General features: G+C 45.9%; 1 protein-coding gene across 1 annotated transcript in view; it reads right to left on the bottom strand.

Moving 5' to 3' along the window:
• Positions 1-14449: 14449 nt before the first annotated feature.
• spmip4 (sperm microtubule inner protein 4) overlaps positions 14450-23804 on the bottom strand; it is a 37938-nt gene continuing 28583 nt past the window's right edge. Inside the window, exons 7-9 of the mRNA XM_078200586.1 lie at positions 22335-22441; positions 18984-19023; positions 14450-15382 (exon numbers count right to left, since the gene is read on the bottom strand). Of these exons, the coding sequence (XP_078056712.1) occupies positions 14450-15382; positions 18984-19023; positions 22335-22441 (1080 nt within the window). The remainder of the gene's footprint in view (positions 15383-18983; positions 19024-22334; positions 22442-23804) is intronic.

The following is a 23804-nucleotide window of genomic DNA, read 5'->3' as shown; positions in this document are numbered from 1 at the left end:
CATGTCACAGAGATCACTATTTTCATTAACAATCATTGTTGTTATTTTAGGTGACTACGTCGATCCTGACCACACTGTTTTTCCTAATATAATTGTAAAGTTTCTTATGCTGGTTTTGCTAGCTTTGCGAGTTTCTTTCTCCATGCATTGGGAGCTCAGGTAGGAGTCAGGCTAGTTTGCACCAGGGCATCATCACAATGATGCTTAGCGAGTCGTCATCACCCTCCTGCCTGCCACAGAAACTCGCTAACACAGCATATCCTGGCACACCACTCTGGTGTTACAATGCTGCAGGAGATAGTCGGACTCCAAGGGAAGGGGGGAATGGAACCTGCGGCAACACAGGCCTCTAGTGACCAAAGCGCGTGGTGATCAGGGCCTCCCTCAGCTGATCCTTGCTGCCACCAGTCCTCCAGCACCTGGGTGGTGTTGCTCATCGTTGTCATCCTCCTCCTCTTCCTGCTCCTCCTCCTGCTGGACGGCCTCCTCCCCAGTGACGCCCGGCTGGTCAGCCTCCACGTCCTCCTCCTCAAAATGATCTCCTCACTGCTGTGCCAGGTTGTGTGGGATACAGCACACCACAACAATGCGGGACAATATCAGGGGGGCTATATTGAAGAACTCGGCCAGAGTGGACTAGTCACCTGAAGTGCATTTTGAGGAGCCCTATGCACCGCTCCACTATTAAACAGGTGGCAACGTGGGCCTCATCATATCGGGTCTCCGCCTCAGTCTCAGGCCTCCACACAGCTGTTATCAGCCAAGTACGAAGCGGGTATCCCATGTCCCCCATTAACCATCCCTGCACCCTGGCCTACTCCTCAAAGACCTCTGGGACATCAGAACTCCTCAATATGAAGCTGTCATGCTCGCTGCTGGGGTGTCTGGTGCAGATGTGCATGATGTTCAGCTGATGGTCACACACCAATTGCACATTTATTGAACGGAAGCCCTTTCTGTTCATGAATCTTCCTGGATTCTTCACCGGAGCCTTGAGGGCGATGTGGATGCAGTCTATAGCCCCCTGCACATTTGGCAACCTCACGATGGCTGCGAATCCTGCAGCCCGGGCTTCCTGTTGGGCCTGGTCCAGGTCAAATTTAATACACTCGCGAACATACAGGGCATCTCTGACCTCCTTGACACACTTGTGGACGGATGGTTGGGAAATGCTACAAAGGTCTCCACTGATGGTCTGGAAGGACCAGTGGCGTAGAAGTTTAAGGCGGCCGTCACTTTCATAGCCACAGGAGTGGGTGCCCCACCCATGCTCTGAGGTGCCAGTCCTGCAATAAATGGCACAGGTGTTGCACTGTCTATTTTCGGAGCCGGAGCCATCAGTGGCATGCGGTGTCCGACAGTAGTTTGAAGGACATTCACATGCAGAACTGCCAGGGTCTCCATTCCCTCCTTCTCCTGCAATACCCCCCACTCGGGGCGAATGGTGGCCACATCCTGCCTCCGGCAGCCATCTCCCTCTACTCCTGCGAGTGGTAAGGCCCGGGCCTCCTGTGCCCGCAATGCAGCCTCCAGCTCCTCCTCCTCAGCTCCAGCAACAACCAAAAGAACAAGATCAATGGGTTGTATTTCAAAAACCTTCTTGTCAATCTGTAGGGGGGATAGAACTTGGTGAAGGGGAGAGACAGATGGAGAGGTTAAAGTACTCTGCTCGCCCCAGCCCAGCAACACATACTCCCCATATCCCCCCCACAGAGCCCCAGCAACATACATTCCCCATACCCCCCACAGACCCCCAGCAACACACACTCCCCATACCCCCCCCACAGACCCCCAGCAACACACACTCCCCATACCTCCCCACACCCCCAGCAACACACTCCCCATACCCCCCCACAGACCCCCAGCAACACACACTCCCCATACCCTCCCCACAGACCCCCAGCAACACACACTCCCCATACCCCACACAGACCCCCAGAAACACACACTCCCCATACCCCCCCCACAGACCCCCAGCAACACACACTCCCCATACCTCCCCACACCCCCAGCAACACACACTCCCCATACCTCCCCACACCCCCAGCAACACACACTCCCCATTACCCCCCCACAGACCCAAAGCAACACACACTTCCCATACCCGCCCCCCCCACAGAGCCCCAGCAATGTACACTCCCCATACCTCCCCCCCCTCTACAGACCCGCAGCAACACACACTCCCCATTCTCCTCCACAGAGCCCCAGCAACACACACTCCCCATATCCTCTCCCACAGATCCCAGAATGGCCACACAGCCTCCGCCCCCCCTCCCCATTCCGCACCCCACTCACAAACACACACCAGGAACCCATGCAGTAGTGGCCATTGACGGTGCTGCTTGACAAGTCCTGAGGCTGCAACATTGCCGCTTCAGAGAGTTTCTAACCCATCCCCCACTTACAACATTGCTTAATGCTGCCAGCACTAGGACCCAGAGTCAAAACGAAGACCCAAGGTCAGTATTCTGACCCGGGTCTGTGCTGAGAGTCTGAGTTCGGAATCCGTGAGCAACAACAGCCCCCCACACCCCTCAGACACTCGCAGTCCCCCTTCCCCAAAATGCAACATGGCTACCACGAAACAACCCCATCTGAGCAGCACGGATGCGACTTTTATACTTGAGGTGTTTTCCTGACCGATCCAGCTGCAGCGAAGGAGGTGGTTAAGGTGGATGAGCTGGGATGATTGGGAGTGAAGCTCGCTAATGACATTGTGATAAATGCAAAAAAATGCAAACTAACGTTTCACCCGTTTTGGCTGGGCTTCCGATTGCGCTAATTGTATTTTCTCGGTAAAACGGGAATGGGCGTGAAAACAGATCCCATTCCCGCGAGTCGCATCAAGCCTGATTTTACAACATTTTCCCGCCGCAAAACAGGTGTGATGAGGTTGGAAAATTCCACCCAATATCTCCTTGTGTGTCTTGGTGACATACTTTGTTCATACTTCTCCTGTGAATTGAGCATCTTTGAGTGTTCACTTTGAGTTAAAGGCGCGATATAACTATATTATTTCTGTTGTTTTTGTTATGTTGTCTCCAACTCTGAGTCACCCACATTTTTTTTTAGCAAGAGGAGCTCTGGTCCCTGATGGGTATAAAATGGTTCCGTAACATTATAGATTATTTTTCAACATCTCCCACTGATCTTCCATCATTTTACCCATGAACAGGTTTTCCCAGTTTACTGTGCACAGTCTGACTCAGCAGATTGCAGCCTTACATCGTGGGCCGAAGGGCCTGTTCTGTGCTGTACTGTTCTATGTTCTATGTCTATTACCTAAATCTGGAATCTTAGCGAGGAATTCTATCAGTGGTGCACTGTTCCTGATGGGAGAACTGGAAGGAATTTTCCCATTCTTTTCAAAGTCTCGGCTCTGACCGTAAACCAGCTGGTAGCTTTCCAGCTGCAAACCTTGACCCTCTCTGAGTAAGAAAAATGAATGGGTGGGTTTACGCTGTCAGTCTGATGAGACAAGGCCTGAGAGAACTGGCAAAATCGGCTTCACAGATGCCATCTTTAAAGGGTGTCCCTGTCAGCACAGCAACTGAATGGATGACTGCAGCACTCCCCCTCCCCTCACATAAACATTAGGACCCTCCTCACAAGCGACAGACCTCTCCCTCCTCCCCCACCACAAAATCAACATCAGCCCCCCTCCCCCACCCCACCCCCAACCCCAACCTTCACATGCATCAAGGCAACCCCCTCACACCCCCACCCCCATTGCAGGCATCAGGGTGATCACTGCAGCCTTGGGGCACTCTCCACCCTCAGAGTCATCAGTCCTCCCCAACACACAAAAGGGAGCCAAAAGGGGCCATCCCTGGCATTGCCTCCTGGGGTGGAGATGCCGGCGTTGGACTGGGGTGAACACAGTAAGAGTTTTAACAACACCAGGTTAAAGTCCAACAGGTTTATTTGGTAGCAAATACCATTAGCTTTTGGAGGCGAAAGCTTATGGTATTTGCTACCAGATAAACCTGTTGGACTTTAACCTGGTGTTGTTAAAACTTTTACTGCCTCCTGTGCCAGGAATAGTGTCAGGGCATTGCCCAGGCATGTCCCTCTGCCCCACCCCCACTGGCTATACTTACCTTAACGCCCCCGGCAGGGGGGGGGAATCCCCTTGACTGAATCACCTTTTAAAAAATCTGTTGTATACCTTGTTGATGTGACGTCATGTCAGGAGGTTTGAATATTCAGTGAGGGGGATCATGTGGTGGGGTGGGGGGGGGGGGGTGTGAGGATAATTATATTCAAATGTATTCAAATCCATTACAATGAGGTTCTCGCCCTTTGTGAGTGTGAACCTTGTGACGTCACTGGCGAGGGGCATGAAAAGTCGGTAAACGCAATCTCGCCGGTGCGGATCACGTTTCCTGATTCTCTCCGGATTTTCTGTCCTTGTCGGAGATCCATCAACCCAGGCTCAAAATCATCCTTGAAGTGTGCAACACTTCTGATCTCTTGCTTTTTCCCGTTTCCCATCGATTGCATTTAGAAAATGAAGAGCTGGCAGCTTGCACAGGAGACATGAGAAGCTTTTCAATGGTGAAACCACTGACAGCTGACAATGCCGCCACTAAAGGTGAACTATAGGAGAGCCATAGTCTGTATAATTCCACTTCATGGATGCTGAACTATATTTTGAATTGTCTCTCACCATTCAGCCTTCTCTAGGTAAATCTTCCTTTTCAACATCAGCATTGTTTGTTCCATATACACTGTCAGTGGTAGTAAGGTAATCCAAGATAATTGTTACCTTTACTACATCTCAATATTAACCTCCAATGGCCCTTGGTGACCCCTCATGGGATCATTTAAGCTTTTAATCTTATTAGCATGACATAACCATCTCAATCCATTTACTCATTGAGTACATGGTTTCACAACCTTTTTGGAATCATTGGGAGTGAGTCATTCATGTTTAAACATGTGACTGACTTCCTGTGAATGTCATTGATGATCATACATGCTTAATGCTTTTTTATTCATTCACAGAATGTAGGCATAGAATCCCTACAGTGCAGAAGGAGGCCATTCAGCCCATCAAGCCTGCACAGACAACAATCCCACCCAAGCCCTATCCCCATAACCCTGCTAATCCCCCTGACACTGGCAATTTATCATGGCCAATCAACCTAACCCGCACATCTTTAGAGTGAGAGAGGAAACTGGAGCACCCAGAGGAAACCCATGCAGACACAGGGAGAGCTTGCAAATCTACACAGATGCTCACCCAAGGCTGGAATTGGTCCCTAGTGCTGTGAAACAGCAGTGCTAACCACTGTGCCACCATGCCGCCCATAGCAACATGTTCCAACAGCATCACTGGCATGGCATTATTTATACTAGTTCTAATTGGGGCAGCATGGTGGCACAGTGGTTAACACTGCTGCCTCACAGTGCCAGGGACCCGGGTTCGATACCCAGCTTGGGCCACTGTCTGTGTGGAGTTCGCACATTCTCCCCGTGTCTGTGTGGGTTTCCTCTAGGTGCTCCGGTTTCCTCCGACAGTCCAAAGATGTGCGAGTTAGGTTGATTGGCCATGCTAAATGGACCCTAGTTTTGGGGGGATTAGCAGGGTAAATGTGTGGGGTTACAGGGATAGGGTGGGATTGGTTTTTTTAAAATTTGATTTAATTTATTATTGTCACATGTATTAACATACAGTGAAATGTATTGTTTCTTGCGCGCTATGCAGACACAACATACCGTTCCTAGAGAAGGAAATGAGAGAGTGCAGAATGTAGAATGTAGTGTTACAGTCATAGCTAGGTGTAGAGAAAGATCAACTTAATCCATTTAAAAGTCTGACAGCAGCAGGGAAGAAGCTGTTCTTGAGTCAGTTGCTCAGTTGCAGGCTTGATGGGCTGAATGGCCTCCTTCTGTACAGTAGGGATTCTATGAATTGCCCATGAGAAGGTGGCAACCTTTTTAACAACTGTGTGGCTTGCGAGGCCATTTTGAGAGGACGGTTAATAATCAACCACATTGTTGTGGGTCTGCAGGCACATACAGGCCAGACTAGGTAAGGATAAAGCCATCAGTGAAACAGATGGGTTTTTAATGACCATTTTGTAGCTTCATGTTCGCCATTACTGATGCCAATTTTTTAAAAATTCCCAGATTTAGATAATTAATTGAATTTGAAATTCCCCAGTTGCTGTTCTGAGATTTGAACTCATGGGCTAGATTTGGTCTGAGCAATGGGCCTGAAAGCAGGAGGCAATCCCAGTTCAGCAATCTGCAGGAATTGTGGCCACATCCCTATTAGGGATGGCTGCTTGGCCCCCAAGAGCTACTGAACAAACCGAGGTTCTGAAGCTCAGCAGCCTCAGCAGCAGCAGCACTGCCAGTGGGTCACTGTGAGGACTGCAGCTGCAGGAAGAGCACATATTGCTGAATGTATGCCCTCACAACCAACTAATTGGAGTCTGGGCAAATCGGGCCCAATCAGGTAGGCCCCAGTAAGGAGGGACAGGGATATGGTACTTGGCTCAAATTTGGCTCTGAAGGAGGGCGATCTGCCACTGGAGGACACATTGGATGATGGGAGTATCAGTGAGTAGATACGATAGAGTAAATTTGGTTTGCATTGCCACACCCATTGAAACTTTCTTGCAGACCCTTGTTTGAGAAACCCTGGACATACTTAAGTTTCATTTGGTTAATATTACATCATACATGGGGGCAGATGGTGCTGAAGTGGTAATTTTTCTTGGAACAAGGGTACAAATCCCACTGGCTGGTGGATTTTAAGTTCAATGAATAAATCTGGAATATAAAGCTAGTCCAATATTAGTCCACTTGATGGGTGTTTTAAAAATCCATCTGGTTCACTAATGTCCTTTAGGGGAGGAAATCTGTTGTCCTTACCTGGTTTGGCCCACATGTGACTCCAGAGCCACAGCAATGTGGTTGCTGCCCTCTGAAATACCAAGCACGCCACTCAATCCAGGGGCAATTAGAAATGGGCAACAAATGTTGGCCTTGCCAGTGACACCCACAACCTGCGAAAGAATAAAAGAAAAATAATGATACAAAGACAGAATCATAATACATGGTACCGAATGTTACATTGTACCATATTAGCAATAAATCATGGCCTTAAATAAGATCTAGAGAATCGTTTATCATTATCCATCTTGTGAATATATTTACTGAGCATTATGGCTAAGGGCTTTCAGTTGCTCCAATTTCATTGTAACTCAAAATAAATCAACATTGAATTTTAAAAATCCAAATTCTACATCCCTCTTTAATTTCAGTGCCTTTGATAGGTACTAGTGTTTAACTCTATCCTAATTGTTTCATTAGTCACTTTTTCAATGAGGCAGACGTCAGTGCAATGTTTAAAATTTTTCTCACTCCACTGGGCCACATTAACCTCATGCTCTGCCCTTGTCCTGTACTGAGCAATGAGATCCATTCTTCAATGCATCTTCATCATGCAGTTCCACATGTTGTTGTAACATATCACATTATCATACCACAGTTGGGCATAAGGTACAAGCTACTTCTCTGTGTTTAAGTGTTTCTATCAAACGATCAGAGGTCTTTGCTCATCTCCCCTTGCATGAACCCAAAGTTGTGTAGTGACCACACAATCAAACACATTTTTCTCATCGTTGAATATGGGCAAAGACATAAACCTCTTCAAGAGAACCCCATCGATTAATTACTCCCACCTGTACTTTCCTGACTTGTAGTAGAATGCCAAATTGAGTTTTCTTCTATAAATCATGCCCAGTTGACATACATTACACATTTTTCCCAACCCCTGTTCAGGTACCTGAAACTCATCCATAATTACCTAGGAAAATTGTTTTACAAAAATTCCCATTTGTTTGTGTATGCTGCTGAAGGTGGGTGAAGGTGATGTTTTCACCCCTGTTAGTCTGTTTTCCTGCAAGCAAAAAATAATGGATCAATTTCAATGAAACTTGGTACACGGTTTGGGTATGGCCCAAGGAAGAACTGGTAAGTTTTTGGTAAAGATGAAGGCCCAGATCCTGGATAAAAGCAAATTACTGCAGATGCTGGAATCTGAAACCAAAAGGGAAAATGCTGGAAAATCTCAGCAAGTCTGGCAGCACCTGTAAAGAGAGGAAAGAACTGACATTTCGAGTCCAGAAGACCCTTTGTCAAAGCTTTGACAAAGGGTCGTCTGGACTCGAAACATCGGGTTTTTTTTTCTCCTTATGAATGCTGCCAGACCTGCTGAGATTTTCCAGCATTTTCTCTTTTGGATCCAGATCCTGGAACTGTTTTAGAAGATCCATTAACTTTGGGAGATAGAGCAAATTGACTTTTATTTACAATGTTGTGAATTGACTTAGCAGCTATGGTGGAATTTGTTACAGCTATCAAAATGTGAGCAGAGTTTTCAGTGCAGGTTGTTGAGATAGAAGCCCTTAATATAAGATTTCTCTTCAGCTTTGTAATTGCAGTGCATCAACCAGGAAGGGAAAAGTCTCAAAGAACACCTGCATAATCTGAATAACATTGAACTAACACAGTGTGGTGGAGATATTCACTCGACTGAATGCCCTCTCTGTTAATGTTGAAAACATGCTGCAATAGAAGGCATGTTTTAAGCTGATCATTACTCATAGCTTTCCCCAACTGGGATAGGATTAGGGAATCATTGCAAGAGTATATGAACCAGTTCACTCTGGAAGGGACTGGGAGAGTCTGTGGGGGCGATCTTACCAAAAAGGTTCTAAGTGCCAAATGAGTGTGAAAATGGGAAAGAATCACGCTGTTTTTTTGGGCGAGTAAAATCGAATCTTACCTCACTCTGTGAAAAAAAAGCAAGATCTGTTTCCTGCCAGCAGAGGGAGGGACCGGGGCCAACCTTGCCCCCGAAACCAGCTAGTTGCAGCAGAGGATGGAATTGCGCATTCTCAGATCTAAGTGTTCCGTGAACATAGAGATCTGACAGTCACTGCCTCCCCCAGCTACAACTGGCCCTCGCAGCCAATCACCCACCACCCCCCGCCCCCCCCCCCCCCCCCCCCCCGCCGTATCGCAAGGCACCGCAGCCGATTCCTCACCCTGCTATTGTTGCCCTCCATGGTCAATCCCACCCACCCCCCCGGGACCTATCGCCCCCGCCCTGCACAGGCTGTCTAACCCCCCAGCGCACAGGATGTCTGATACCCCACACCCCATGCACAGACTGGCTAATCACTGGTTGCACAATGCGCAGAGTGCCCCCCGATTGGTCCGCCCCTCCAGGTCCTGCCCCCTCCCAGTTGGCCCTATTCCCTCAGGCCACACCCCCTTGGCACTGCTCAGTGCCCAGTGGGTACTGCCAGTGTGCCGATATGATCGCGAGACTTGAGTAATCTGGTGTGAACCCAATTTCCCAGCTCTCTCATGGTTTTGCGGCTTGCCCTGCCCATCAGCCAGTGGGGCGAGATGGTAAGATCACCCCCTGTGACTTTAGTTTGCTGTCCTGGAACTAAGCTTGTTTTAAATACAGGCTAGCTGCAGATTCTTTTTTTTTTCAACATATAATTATTTTAAATAACACCACTTTTTTCCGTGTTTCTATCCTTAATCCTTTTTTCAATATTTTTCCATTATTTTACCATGCACCTTGGATGAATTTTACTGCTCACAGAATATAATCATTATAACTTAAGAAAGTTCCCAAATCAACCCTGAAGTTATCAACACATTTTTGTTCATTCTCCTTACCTACTGACGAGACCACTTTTTCAAAATACAATAGTTTAAATCCACAGAGGATTTTCAATGTTCAATTAATTTCTCCTCCAAAAGACTTACCTGCTTAATAGACAGTAATGGAGAGGAACCTATTAGCTGGGCATTTTCAAATATAACTTTTGAACATTCCTTTAAACTTCAGATAGGTTTCCCTCCTTGAATGTTTGAAAAGCAATTCACATCAATTTATCAGGGACAATTCCAGCCTCAGGTGACTGTCTGTGTGGAGTTTGCACATTCTCCCTGTGTCTGCGTGGATTTTCTCTGGGTGCTCCAGTTTCCTCCCACAGTCCAAAGATGTGTAGGTTAGGCAGATTGGCCATAGTGAATGAGCAGGGTTACGGGATAGGGGGAATGGGGAGGCCTGGGCAGGGTGCTCTTTTGGAGAATAGGTGCAGGTTTGATGGGCCAAATGGCCTCCTTCTGCACTGTAAGGATTCATATTGTAACCTCTGTCAGACCAGTATGCATGATGTCCCCTTGTGGATTAAACTGAACAGCATTCCACTCCCTAACTGAGTATCTGACTGCCCAGTCTGGGAGCCACAGATAAGTGGGTACCCAAAGTCACATTGACACTGGAGACCATGTTTGTGGAAGGAAGTTATACTGCATCATGTTCTTTCTGTATTTGAGGTGCCCTACAGATAAGAGTGGCACAGTGGTTAGCATTGCTGCCTCACAGCGCCAGGGACCCGGGTTTGATTCCCGGCTTGTGTCACTGTCTGTGCGGAGTCTGTATATTCACCCCGTGTCTGCGTGGGTTTCCTCCGGGTGCTCCGGTTTCCTCCCACAGTCTGAAAGATGTGCTGGTTAGATGTATTCTACTGCAATAATGCAGTTCTACTCCCACCCACCTGACGAAGGGACAGCCTGTTCCAAAAGCTAGTGGCTTTTGCTACCAAATAAACCTGTTGGACTTTAACCTGGTGTTGTTAGACTTCTTACAGGAATTGCATTGACCAGGAGAACCAGACATTGGGCAAAAAACGGGTTTTTCGCTGAGCACTAAACCCATCACGTTGCTCCCTGCCCACCAGCTGGCCCACATCTCATTTTGAGACAACACATTTGTAAATTTAATTGGAACTACCTGCACACCTCAAGTTGGACCACGTATAAAGAACACCACCCTCCTGATAATAAGCCTTTTCAAATTAGGCCTGTATGCTAATATTGTTGGGAATATTCTGATAATTGAGCTTCAAGCTGCTGTGTAGGTGCTGCATTAGTTTATCGAAGCAGTTGCATGTAAAAGAATCAAAAAAGGATCCATGTTTTCTGCATTCAATGAATGCTGTCTCCCTGAGGGTACAGTAAAACAACATTTATATTACTGGACTCACTCCTTTGATAGGTTTAAAGGAACTATCACCTGGAATTTCCCCAGACAGAATCACAGAATTGTTATGGTGCAGAAGGTGGCCATTTGGCCCATCTTGCACTGACAAGAACCCCAGGAAATGCAGTGTAAATGGTTAAATGGATTTCACCCTTTCTCCAGGTGTTCATCCAATCTCCCACTGAGGTTATGGCTCGAGAATGAGAGTTGTAAAGTAATTGAAAGGGAAGTTCATGAATTACAGACACCTCTTCCACGCCCTCACCCGCAGCCCCCCCCCTCCCCCTCCCCCACTCCCCTGGAGCCTCAAATTATTGTAACACTACACCAGAACTTCAGGCTGTATCAGAAGGATAAATTTTCATCATATCTCTCTCTGATTTTACTATTCTAAATGTGGCAGTAAGTGGTGAAGTTGATATTATGTGTAGAGATATCTATTCGACAGGTATCGATAAAACAACATGGGTAAATCAATGTTTCTCTTTAATCATTATTTTTCTGCAGAAACAGATTCAAAGTCTCAAAGATGCTGACCATTTTCCATACATGAAATTCAAACCAAAGTATTAGAGTTTCCACAGTTTGGTACTTGAAAAATAAATATTCCAGTCTGCTAGTATTTGTTAAAATAAAAGCAAATTACTGCAGATGCTGGAATCTGAAACAGAAAATGCTGGAAAATCTCAGTAGGTTCGACAGCCTCTGTGGAGAGACAATAAAATGTTAATTCTGTTCTCTCTCCAGATGCTGTCAGACCTGTTGAGATTTTGCAGAATTAGTGACAGTAGATCAGCAAAAATTATTTTCATTGCATCATAACAAAACTTGCTTTTATCCCGTGCCAAAGGGCTCCAGGGCTTGAAAGAGGCATAATTAAATTGAAAATGGAGACTGACAAACAGGAGAGTTTAGGAAGAATGCATTTTAAGGAGGCCCTTGAAGTAGGAGAGGGAGTTCGAGAGAAAGAAGGGATATAATTGGAGAGTGTCAGGCCCAGATGGCAAATCGTAACAAAGTCGTTGGTTAGGCAAAGTGAATGGGTGATGCACAAAAGGCCAGAGAAATGGTGTGTTTGGTGTGTGTGGCTGGAGCAGAGATAGGCAGTTACAAAGATAGGCAGCTGCAAGCTTTCAGACATGTTGATGAGAAAGTAAAATGGAGACATTGGGGGAACGGAAACAACTAATGGGAGATGGAGGTTCAATCCTCATCCTCAATGATCGCGGAGCCCAGAACGAGTGTAAAAGAGAAGACTAAACCGTTTGCAACTATCTTCAGTCAGAAGTGATGTTCCATCTTGGTTACCTCCTGAAGTCCCCAACATCACTGATGCTAGTCTTCAACCAGTTTGACTCATTCCATGTGAAATCAAGAAAAGGCTGATTGCACTGGATACAACAAAGGTTATGGCTTCAACAGCATGCCAATAGTTTGTTTTTATTCATTCATGGGACATGGGTATTGCTGGCTGGCCAGCATTTATTGCCCATTCCTAGCTGGCCTTGTTCAGAGGGCAGTTGAGAGTCAACCACATTGCTGTGGCTCTGAGTCACATGTAATCCAGACCAGGTAAGGATGGCAGATTTCCTTCCCTAAAGGACATTAGTGAACCAGATGGGTTTTTCCGACAATCGACAATGGTTTCATGGTCATCAGTAGATTCTTAATTCCAGATGCTTTTTATCGAATTCAAATTCCAAAATCTGTCATGGCGGGATTCGAACCCAGGTCTGCAGAACATTAGCTGAGTTTCTGGATTAATAGTGTGGTGTTAATACTACTGCATCATCACCTCCCTATGCTGAAGACTTGTTCTCCAGAGCTAGCTGTGCCAGTACTGGCACCTATCCGACAATGTGGAAAATTTCCCAGATATGTCCTGTCCATAAAAAGAACAAATTCAATCTGACCAAATTTCTACCTATCAATCAATCATGAACAAATTGATACAAAGTATCAGAACTATCAAGCAGCATCTACTCACTAATAAGCTGCTTACCAATGCTCAGGTTGGGTTCCATAAGGACCACTTAGCTCCAGACCTCAAGCCAGCCTTGGTCCTAACATAGACAAAAGAACTGAATGCTGGAGGTGAGATGAGAATGACTGCCCTTGACATATAGGCAGCATTATTAAGTGTGTGTGGCATCCACAGACCTAGCAAAACTGATCTGAATGTACTTTGGGGGAAAAATCTCCCCAGGAGTGGAATGAAACCTAGCAAAAAGGAAGCTGTCTCTGGTATTGGGGTACCAACGATCTCATTCCCAGGATATTACTGCAAGAGTTTCTTGGTGCAGAGTCCTCTATCCAACCATCACCAGCTGTTTCATCAATGACCCACTCCCCATCATATCTGATGATTGCACAATGTTCAGACCCATTTGTAAGTCCTAAGCAGAAGGTGAGTCCTGTAGACACAATAAGCCTGGAGAGGCCATAAGGGAAGACAGAATAGAAAATGTTGAGAAATGTGCATTCAGAGACGGGAGTTTGTGAGGAGATTGCAGCTTGAAGGGAAGGGGATGGGGTACAAAAGCAGAGGCACTTAATTAATGGTCTTAATTTTTGATGAGGTAGTCTGTGAGCTCCTCTGATTTTTTGTTGGCTGTGACGCTGGAGGGTGCAGGAAACATCGGTATATATAGTTGAAGAAAAGAATCCTGTAGTAGTGGCTGGTTTTACCAGAGGACACTGGCTTACCTGCAAAACTGTTATGCGTCTGCTCCACTCAATCTGTTATGTTAGAGTTGAAGAAGTGAAGGGGAAGGAGAGTATGGTTATTAATAGGGGCAGCAACATCAAAATGGAATGGTTTTGCAGATAGCCAATCACAGGAAAAATAGGGGCAAATGGAGGGCTAAAGACTGAGAAGTTGCTTTTTTTTAGAAAATGCAGTTGTAAGTTGTAAATGCAGTTTAAAAAATAATCTTTTGTAGGGATGGACACTGAAGGAAGTGGTGTTGTGGGTTGTAACAGATACAGGGAAGTTGTTTAAAGATGATCTTGTTTGTGATCAAGATCATGGGAGCAGAAATGCCATGGGAGATGGCAAGCACAAAGGGTGGCCGTGTAACGTGATGTCGGCATCAGGAGAGTATAACCAGAGGACAGGTTAAGAAATCAAAGGAGGTCTGTGAATTCAGAGGAGGGAGAGCAAAGTGAGATGAGAAGAAGATTGAAACCACTGAGAATGAAGAGTTGGTGTAGAATCATAAAGTGAAGATTAATTCTCTTGACTGATCCAATGCAGTCCGTTTCCAAAATTCTAGGCACTGTTTAGTCATAAAGTACAATAAATTACTAGTTAAATCATTGTTAGCTTTAATGTGATCAAAGGTTCTGAAAAGTCAAGGATAATTAAAAAGTTCCATTGTGGAAATAAGAAGAATTTAGACCAAAGAATGTGTGTCTCCTCCCCGAGTAGATGTTATCTCGATAATCCACTGTTTTTTCTGGAACTATCTCATGTAGGTGCTTATGTACTTCTGTTTTGTTGAATGCATGAGGGAATTTTAGTTTTGAGACCTGAAGTTTTGGATCATCGCAAATCAGCAGGTTGCCCTTTTCCAATTGTGGCTGCGGGATTGATTCAAACATTTCTTTGTTTCCCGGAACATAAGATGTACAGATGGCCCTTGTATCACCAGATGCAAAGTTGATTTCATTATGACATTTTGTATCCTCTTCATTGTTTTCAACCCTATTTGGTGGAGGTGGTTTGCTCAAAGCCATATGATTCTCTTTTGTTGTAAAACCGAATAACTTGCTCTGTGGTAAATCTGCATAACTGATGTCATCTTGCACTGACTTTGGTCTCCTCCAAGGAGACTGAGCGTGCTCAAAGTCTGTTATTATGCAAGCTCGTTCCTTACCTTTAACTGGAGTTGCCCAACAATCCCTTACCCTTTCTTCCAGATGTTGGGAAAATGCAGAGGGTTTGTCACTATCCTTCATCTGTTGAACTTTGTATCTTAACAGACGCATGTCATAATCAGGGCAGGAAGCACTTGCTGAGATAGCAGTTTGGCAACGCCGATTTTGCCATGTATTGAATTTTCCTTTTTCTCTACACATAACTGTCTCAACTTTTGGTTTTGGATCAGTTTCACAGATGGGCAACTGTGACTTTGCATCAAGTGAATCACGTGCTGGTGCACTTGGTGAGATAGGAGGGGCAGCAGTGTATTGATAATCAATGTCATCATCTGTGAAACCCTTCTTGCTTCTTACTTCTCTCTTTAAGGGCCGTAAGGGTGCATTAGGCAAAAAGGCCGGATGAGACTGTTCTCTCTGTTGGAAAATTTGAAACAGAGTTAGCCAGCAAAATTCAATACTTAAAGCTGAGGCTACAAAAAAACCAGCTTGTTATATTCAAATCTAATGATTTAGTTGTCTCCTTCATTTCAAATGCACTGAACTTTCGGTTTTTACACATCTGGATAGCAAAAGTAGCATCTATCCAAAATTAGGTTAAATCAAATTTCAACAAAGTGTATGTGAAGAAATTCAACATTGATTAGTTAGTTAGGTAAAAGGAAACTTTAGAAAATAGCACAATTAGATCTCAAGTTTTTTTATATTAGAAAATTGCTAATCCTAAACTGGTAATCAGCTGTAAATTTCAATCCCAAACTGATAATCATCTGAAAATTCCAATCAATATTAAATTTCACCAGTTTCATGTACACCCAGGGCAGAATCTTCCACTCTGAAGTTGACGTTTGGTGTGAATGCTGTAGTAACAGTTATCCCCGCTGTGGGGTGGGATAGTTAACCACATACAATCGTGCACTGCTCAATTCATTCCTTATTTACCCATGCATATCATGGTGGGAGTAGGCAGGAAGTTGCAGTCCTGGCCATTACCTCAGGGGCCCGAAGGTCCAGGTACTATATTTAAGGGGCATCTGAACAGCCATTCACTCACTTCGGGCCAGGAACCCGGGATTCTGCATCCACAAACATGTCCAATGGAAGACAGTAATCCACGGGTCCACAATTCAGTGATGCCTCATTGGAAACTCTCCTCCAAGCCATCCAGGAAAGACGGGAAGTGTTTTTTCCCCAATTATGCCAGCAGAGGGGCCTTCTGCCTGACCACAGTGGCCTGGGAGAAGGTCACAGCAGAGGTTGGTGTTTATGTGACCCACAGGCGAATTGCCCAGAGGTATAGGAGGAGGATGAATGATCTACTGCGTTCCACCATGGCATAGTGACACTCTCATAAGATCATCAGGCAGTAAGGGTTCAACTGCACAGCATGTCACACACCACAAGCAGGTGAGACATCAGGGACGATTCTCCTTGGACAGAAGATGACAGAAGACTGGTGAAGGCCATCCAGATTCTCTCTACTGTTTTAGCTCTAGCATGCGAGTGCTGGGCTGCCACCATGGAAAAGGTGGTATCTACATTGGAGACCCCGATCCAACAGAATGCACAATGGTTGCTGGATATGTGCTTGGACGTGCACCCCATTGCTCGAGGTATTGATGCAGTGAAGCAGTCATTAGGCAAGAGCAGGAATTCTCTCCAGGTACCTTTCTCCTCAAGGCATCAGGGAGGAGGAGTGTCAGCCAGGCAGCCCGAGTGCTTCAGCCTAGGAACTCGAAGGGTGCCCTGCCACTCCACCTCCCCTCTGCCAGTGATCCTATTGCATCCAGCAGGTCAGACCAAGGAGGTTGCTGAGCAGGAGACCCTTTGTAGGCCGGAACCCTCAAGGCCTGGGGATACCAGAGGCTGCCCACCAAAGCCCTCCAAGTGAACAGGGCAGAGCAGTCAGCAGGCTACCTCTTAACAACTGTGGATGTTGAGCCTGCACTTTGACATAGCGGTAGGATGAGAAAACATAAGCCGTATTGCAGGTACACAGGTGTAAGTGAGCTGCCTGGCCATTCCTCATTCAGCTCACCATGTTCTGTTCTCCGAAAATGTGTTCATTGATGTCGCTGCATCTCCTGCTGCTGCCCCGGTCTGATCTGGGTAGATGCCAAGAGTGCTGGAGGGGAGTTAAATCTGCTCAGTGAGAGGCAAGGAACACTGAAGATGCAGTTTCAGGGCATGGAGAGTGGAGCTGGACTGTGAGAGGGATTTGAATGCAGGATTTAAGAGGTGTGTACATTTGGCTGAAGCCATTGTCAGAAATCACATGCAGAGTTTTGTGGCCAGCCCTTTTCCTCATTAAATGTATAAAGGGTTAGCAACCAAAGTGCAGTGGACATCATTGAAGGATGGGGATTTAGGTGAATGAGGAGAGTGGAACAAGACTGTGGGCTACACCATGTTGAGGATTGTCAGGGTATCCACATGAAACATCAGCAGCTCTCTCAGGCCTCTGCAAGGTCTACGGAGGAAGAAGTCTCCTTTGGTGGGTGCATTGGATCACAGTCTCACACTAATGCTAAGGCTATCCGGGACTGCGACTTGTAGGAGTCTCAGCAATTGGAAAGTCTCGACTGCTTGTACCTCAGCAACCCATAGTTCAGGTAAGGCATTCCTCAGTGAGTGGACTACAAAGTTACCACAAAACTTGTCGCCATGATAAAGAAGTTAAGGGACGTGGGTTTACCATGGGCTAATGGAAACCAGTCTTCCCTCAGCAATCTGTATAGAGGAGCAATCTCAAGGGGACAAATGGTGTTCCCATCCTGTTCTTCCCTGAGGACCCATTTCTCTGGTTCTGCTTGTTGGCCCCATTTGGGATTGGATGTCAGGGTGACATGAGTGCATCCCTAGCAAGTCTGGATTTGATATAGCTAAGTTTAACTTTAGTTATTAATGTCACGAGTAGGTTTACATTAACACTGCAATGAAGTTACTGTGAAAATCCCCTAGTCGCCACACTCCGTCGCCTGTTCGGGTACACAGAGAGAATTCAGCATGGCCAATGAACCTAACCAGCACGGCCTTTGGACTGTGGGAGCAAACCGGAGCACCCGGAGGAAACCCACACAGACACAGGGAGAACGTGCAGACTCCGCACAGACAGTGACCCAAGCCAGGCTTCAAAGCTGTCGAGCACTTTGTGAGTTCATGTTCAGCCTCTCGAGCCTGCTCCGCCATTCAATAGGATCATGGCTGATCTAACATTCCTCACTTCCACTTTCCTGCCCTTTTCATAATGACCTTGATTCCCTTTCTGATCAAAAATCTTTCTACCTCAGCCTTAAATATACAATGTGTCTCTGCCCCCAGAGCTCTCTGTGGCGAGGAGTTCCAAAGATTCTTAACCCTCTGAGAAGAAATTCCTCCTCATCTCATTCTTAAATTAGTGTCACTTCATTCTGAGATGATGCCCTCTGGTCCTAGACTCACTCACGAGGGGAAACATTCTCTCAGCATTTACCCTGTTAAGCCTCTTGCAGCCTATATGTTTCAATGAGTTCACCTCTCATTCTTCTAAATTCCAATGAGTAGAGTCCCAACCTGTTTAACCTTTCGTTATAAGACAATCTCGCCATATCGGGGAGCATCCTAGTGAGCCCTCTCTGAACTGCCTCCAATGAAATAACACCTTTCCTTAAATAAGGGGACAAAAACTGCTCTCAGTACTCCAGATGTGGTCTCACCAGGACCTTGTCCAATTGCAGCAAGACTTCCCTACTCTTATACTCCAACTCCTTTGAAATAAGGGCCAACATTCCATTAGCCTTCCTGATTACTTGCTGCACCTGTGTGCTAGCTTCCTGTGTTTCGTGCACATGTAACCCCAAGTCCCTTTGAGTTGCAGCTTTCTGCAGTCTTTCTCCATTTGAGTAATACTGTTCTTTTGTTCCTGCCCTGACCCTGACGCGATTTTAGTGTGGCACAGGCAGGGCCTCAGTTGAAAAGCCCACCCTTGCCCCAGTGAAGGCCCTTACATGGCCACTTAATGCCCACTTAAGGCCTTTACCTGCCCAGCTTCAATTTTCAGGCTGTTGGGCTTCAGATAGCTGAAAGTGGGAAGTAGAAAAAAAAAATCACTGGTCTCAATCTTGGGCGGGAAGGCGATGGAATGTGTGCTTCCATCAGAAGCCCCATTCTGACTGGCAGTGCCCTCCCCTCACGGACCTCCTCCCCTCTCCCTTTACCTATCCCCCGATTACCCACTTCCCGCAAATCCCCTACCTCCCCTACCTCCCATCCCCTGTCATTTACCTCACACTGGCTCCTTGCACTTGGTCCCAGGCATTGGTGCTGCAGTCCCTCTTCTGGCCACTGCAGCGCTGTGCCTGGATGGGCTGAAGAGCTGTTGGCCAATCTGATTGGCTGAGTGCTTTCCATGTCAGGTCTTCCTTCTAATTGTTATAGAATTTCCACCTGCTGCCAATCAACTTTCACTTGAATGTAAAATAGCAGCTTCCTGGATGGTGGGGGTCAAGGACCCGCCATCTGCACAATTCAGGCCACGGCTTATATTTGTCTGCAAGGAAATTTGTTGTCCTTGCGAAGACCCCTTAGGCAAGCATATTCTGACTGACCAGTTCAAAAGCACCAAAAGACACAAAATCTTGTTTGAAAATCTGTAAGATTGGAGATGATATGGTGACTTAACACTTGGTCCGGAACATGCAGAGATGAAGTTGAGGTAGCAGAGAGATCACACAAACCTCCAAACAACCCATCTACCCAGCCCTTCAAACCCATCTGCACATTGCTCAGCAGACTATCAGTCCTTCAGAACCCATCGAACTGGACTGAAAGCGAGTCACCCTCGATCTCAAGGCTGCCTAAGAAGGAAGGTGACTTATAGGGGCATTAGCTAGCCCCTCTTGGTAAGAAAATGTTAAAGGAATTAGCTTGACCTTACTGGGCTTCTCGAAGAGAGGATCTTTTAATGGATAGAGAACAAATAAACAGCACAATTTCATCATCCCCAAGTATATTCACCAAACAATGGGAGGACAGTTAGGTGTATATAGTTGGAGTGTAATTTAAAGACCAAGCCTCTATCTGACATCTCTATGTAGTAAACCCATTTTGATCCTTAAGGATTAATTTCGGGCGGCACAATAGTTAGCACTGCTGCCTCACAGCGCCAGGGACCCATGTTCAATTCCAGCCTTGGGGCACTGTCTGTGTGGAGTTTGCACGTTCTCCCCGTGTCTGCGTGGGTTTCCTCCGAATGCTCCGGTTTCCTCCCACAGTCCAAAGATGTGCGGGTTAGGTTGATTGGCCGTGCTAATTTGCCCCTTAGTGTCAGGTGGATTAGCAGGTTAATGTGGAGTTACAGGGATAGGACCTGGGTGGGATTGCTGTTGGTGCAGACTTGATGGTACAAATGATCTCTTCCTGCACTGTAGGGATTCTATGATTCTATCAATTTTGTTTTTTCTAATTTGTTCAAATCTTTGAACTTCTCCACCCATCCAGTGAGTCAGATCTTTATATTCAAATTAGTAGCCAAGGTCTGCAATACTTTATCTTAACTATTATTGGCTCAGTTGGAAAAAGAATTGTAGAAGTGAATTTTCACCCCTACAGACTAAGCATTAAGCATCGTCGAGGAAGACTGCAGAAAGGAAAATTGAGTGCCCACTCTTGAGTCTATCTTATCTTCTTCTCTGCAATTCATCCAGACAATACATAATGCCTAAAAATGAAATCCTGTCTTAGTGAGTTATCAGAGTGAGACAAACCTGAATGGGAATTTTCCTGAGATTGTGGCTTAGCCTGCCACCTTATGGCCAAATTGAAAAATGACAACACACACCACATTTCTTGGGTTTCTTTTACTGTGCAGGTGGATTATTGTGGCACATATTAAATATCAAATGCTGTTTAATTTTCCATTGGTCTGCCCTGTAGAAACTCTGCAGTACACAGTGAGATACTGCCTCTGGCAGGCTGTTCACTTCAGGTGCTGAATTGCTAGTCAGTTAAAGCAGTTATTTGTAATTTTGTTTACTTTAGAAAGGCTATTTAATTATAAAATAATTTTCTAAAAGCTAGTATAAAACAACTGGCTAAATGGAGAGTGAAGATAAGCCCTGGGCCCTGATACTTTTGTCACTTACAGAATGGGATCTTAATATTCAGCTCGAAGCTTTCCACATACTCCATTTAACAGTGCAGGTAAATTGACTAGAAACATGATTTGGTTTTAACCATTTTGATTTGTGTGAAATGGAAGAAGAATGCATGGTCCTGGTTTGCCTGAGTTTAGCTTCAATCTCTGCATTCACCAACAGCTTGTATTTTTTTTGGCATCTTTACCCTCGCAAAAACATTCAAGCACACTTTATAGGAATGTCTTCAGACAAAGTTTGACACGTGGCTACATAAAGCCATAAAGCCAACCAGTTAACTGAACAGCAGTGGAATTCCAACTTGACTGGATCCCATTCCCAACCAAGTGCAGAGTCATGTTCATTTAAAATGATCTGGAAGCAAGCTCCAGCACTGCAGCCCTACCCAGTATGGATCCAGGAGCAGTCTTCCTATCATCCCAGCCCAGAAAGACTGGCACAAGATCAGATTGCTATACTGTTGCTATACCAATCCATTGTACTTAGCAACAGTAACTGGAAGACTCCTGTAGTACTTGCACTTGAGCCAGACACTAAACTGGAATCCCCAAAAGAGGTCAAAGTCTCATTAAACACACCACAATCAGGGGCGGTTGGGGGGGGGGGGGGGTATTCACATGATGTAAGTGCAGGAACAGCTGTGTTTTCATGAGCTCTGGCACTACTCATCTTTTAACCATCATAGAATCATAGAAACCCTACAGTGCAGAAAGAGGCCATGCGGCCCATCGAGTCTGCACCGACCACAATCCCACCCAGGCCCTATCCCCAGATATTTACCCGCTAATCCCTCTAACCTACGCATCCCAGGACACTAAGGGGCAATTTAGCATGGTCAATTAACCAAACCCGCACATCTTTGGAGTGTGGGAGGAAACCGGAGCACCCGGAGGAAACCCACGCAGACATGAGGAGAATGTGCAAACTCCACACAGACAGTGACCCGAGCCGGGAATCGAACCCAGGTCTCTGGAGCTGTGAAGCAGCAGTGCTAACCACTGTGCTACCGTGCCGTCCTTTTATTTAACCCTTTTATTTATCCTGATGCACAGTTCATAATTATAAAATCCTGGAGTCTATACTGTGTGCTATGTTCCTGGAAGATCCTGATTAAGTTTGGGTGATGGGGAGCTGAGCAAAGTCAAGAAATTCCTTGTTTGGCCAAGACGGTCAGTCTGGGGCGGCCGGCGTGGGGCCTCGTTCGTAATGACGGTTTAGCTGGTGAATAGGCTCACTCTCTAGCAATGTCATAGACATCGAGATGATGGCTGCCATTGTGGATAAAGTTGTGCATGATGGTCTCGGCTCCCTGGCACAAATCATTGGCGCTCACATTGATAAACTGCGAGATATCCAAAAGAAAATGGATGAAACAGTGGAAAGCTTCCTGTCAGTCGCGAGGACAGTGTCCTCGGTGAAGGCTCACCTCGGAAATCCTGTTGCATGGGATGTCAGACATCCTGGTTAATTTGGGGGGATGGGGCTGGAGAAGTGTCTGTGCACCCAACCTCCTGTGGGGAGCTGAGGATAAGTTCCCGGCTGAATTTGAGAACTGGCTGCCATGCTGTTGTAATTTTGATTTGAAGGTTAGGCATTTCAAGTTTGAAGCGGCATACTGTATGCAGTCTTCCAGATCTGGGGGTTGGTTATATATCTCGATCGCTGGTCTTACGTTGTCTTGACCTTGGCGTTCATCAAGAAGATTTGGAGGCAGCTGGACATGGTTGGAACTCGCCACCTGCCAGGGCCTAGGTCTCTCCCTGGCGGGGCTTCTGAGCGACAACACAACAGAAGTGTAGAGATCTCAGTGAAATTATAGATGGATCCTTGATGTTGCTTCACCATCCCGTCAAGGGTTTGGCCTTTTCAGGCTTCGTGGATGGCTATGTTATCCTGCAGTTCATCATTAATCCTGAAATAATCCCCTTGTGATTATAATCCTGATTTGGTGATGTTGTCTTTTATCCTGACAAGAGTGTTTGATATATGTGCACTGAGGCGCAAGTCGCCTGTTATCATGTTATTATTTGAAAGCCAGGGATATCCATTTAATTATCGTGGAATTGATCCACCACTATGCTCTGGTGATGGAATGAGGGAAACCTTGGTTCAAAGAGTGTTACCATTTACATTCAATCTTGGTCTTTCCACATGGTACCGGGGAGTGGGGTGGGTAAGGGGTCTGCCCAAGCTGCTTCTGGCCCTTTGTCAAATTCAAATCCCTAGGATCTTGTTTGTAATACGGAGATATATTTTTGCTTGTGGACTGATAAAGTGCCTCCATTGTTCTACTGGAGAGCGTGCTGGGATGGTTGTATGGCATTAGGGCTGCACAATATTTATTTATCTTTTCTTTTGTATTGTAATCCTGGCATTTATAATAGTGGGTTACATCATATGGTATCCTTTACTTTAATTATGGATAATATGAGTAGCGCCAGATCAGAGTGGTGGGCAAGCAGATTGCTATAGAGAGGCGGGTATGACCTTATAGGTCCCCACAGTGGGAGAGGAAAACCCCCTTTAGAACTAATGATGTTGCTTTTTCTTTTGTATTTTTGTTATTTTGAAGTTAAATAATCCTTGTTGGTCTCCCGTGAAGGTACAGACAGATCATGTGTCCTGGAAAAGACTGGGTTTTACTGTTGTTGGCACCTTCGGTATAGCTGGAGTTGGAGGAAATATTTACTGCTGTACGCCCAAGC

This window comes from Mustelus asterias, chromosome 2 (assembly GCF_964213995.1).
Source record: "Mustelus asterias chromosome 2, sMusAst1.hap1.1, whole genome shotgun sequence".
NCBI lineage: Eukaryota > Metazoa > Chordata > Chondrichthyes > Carcharhiniformes > Triakidae > Mustelus > Mustelus asterias.
Note: the sequence above shows the minus strand (reverse complement) of the source record. Positions and strands in the feature narration are given on the sequence as shown.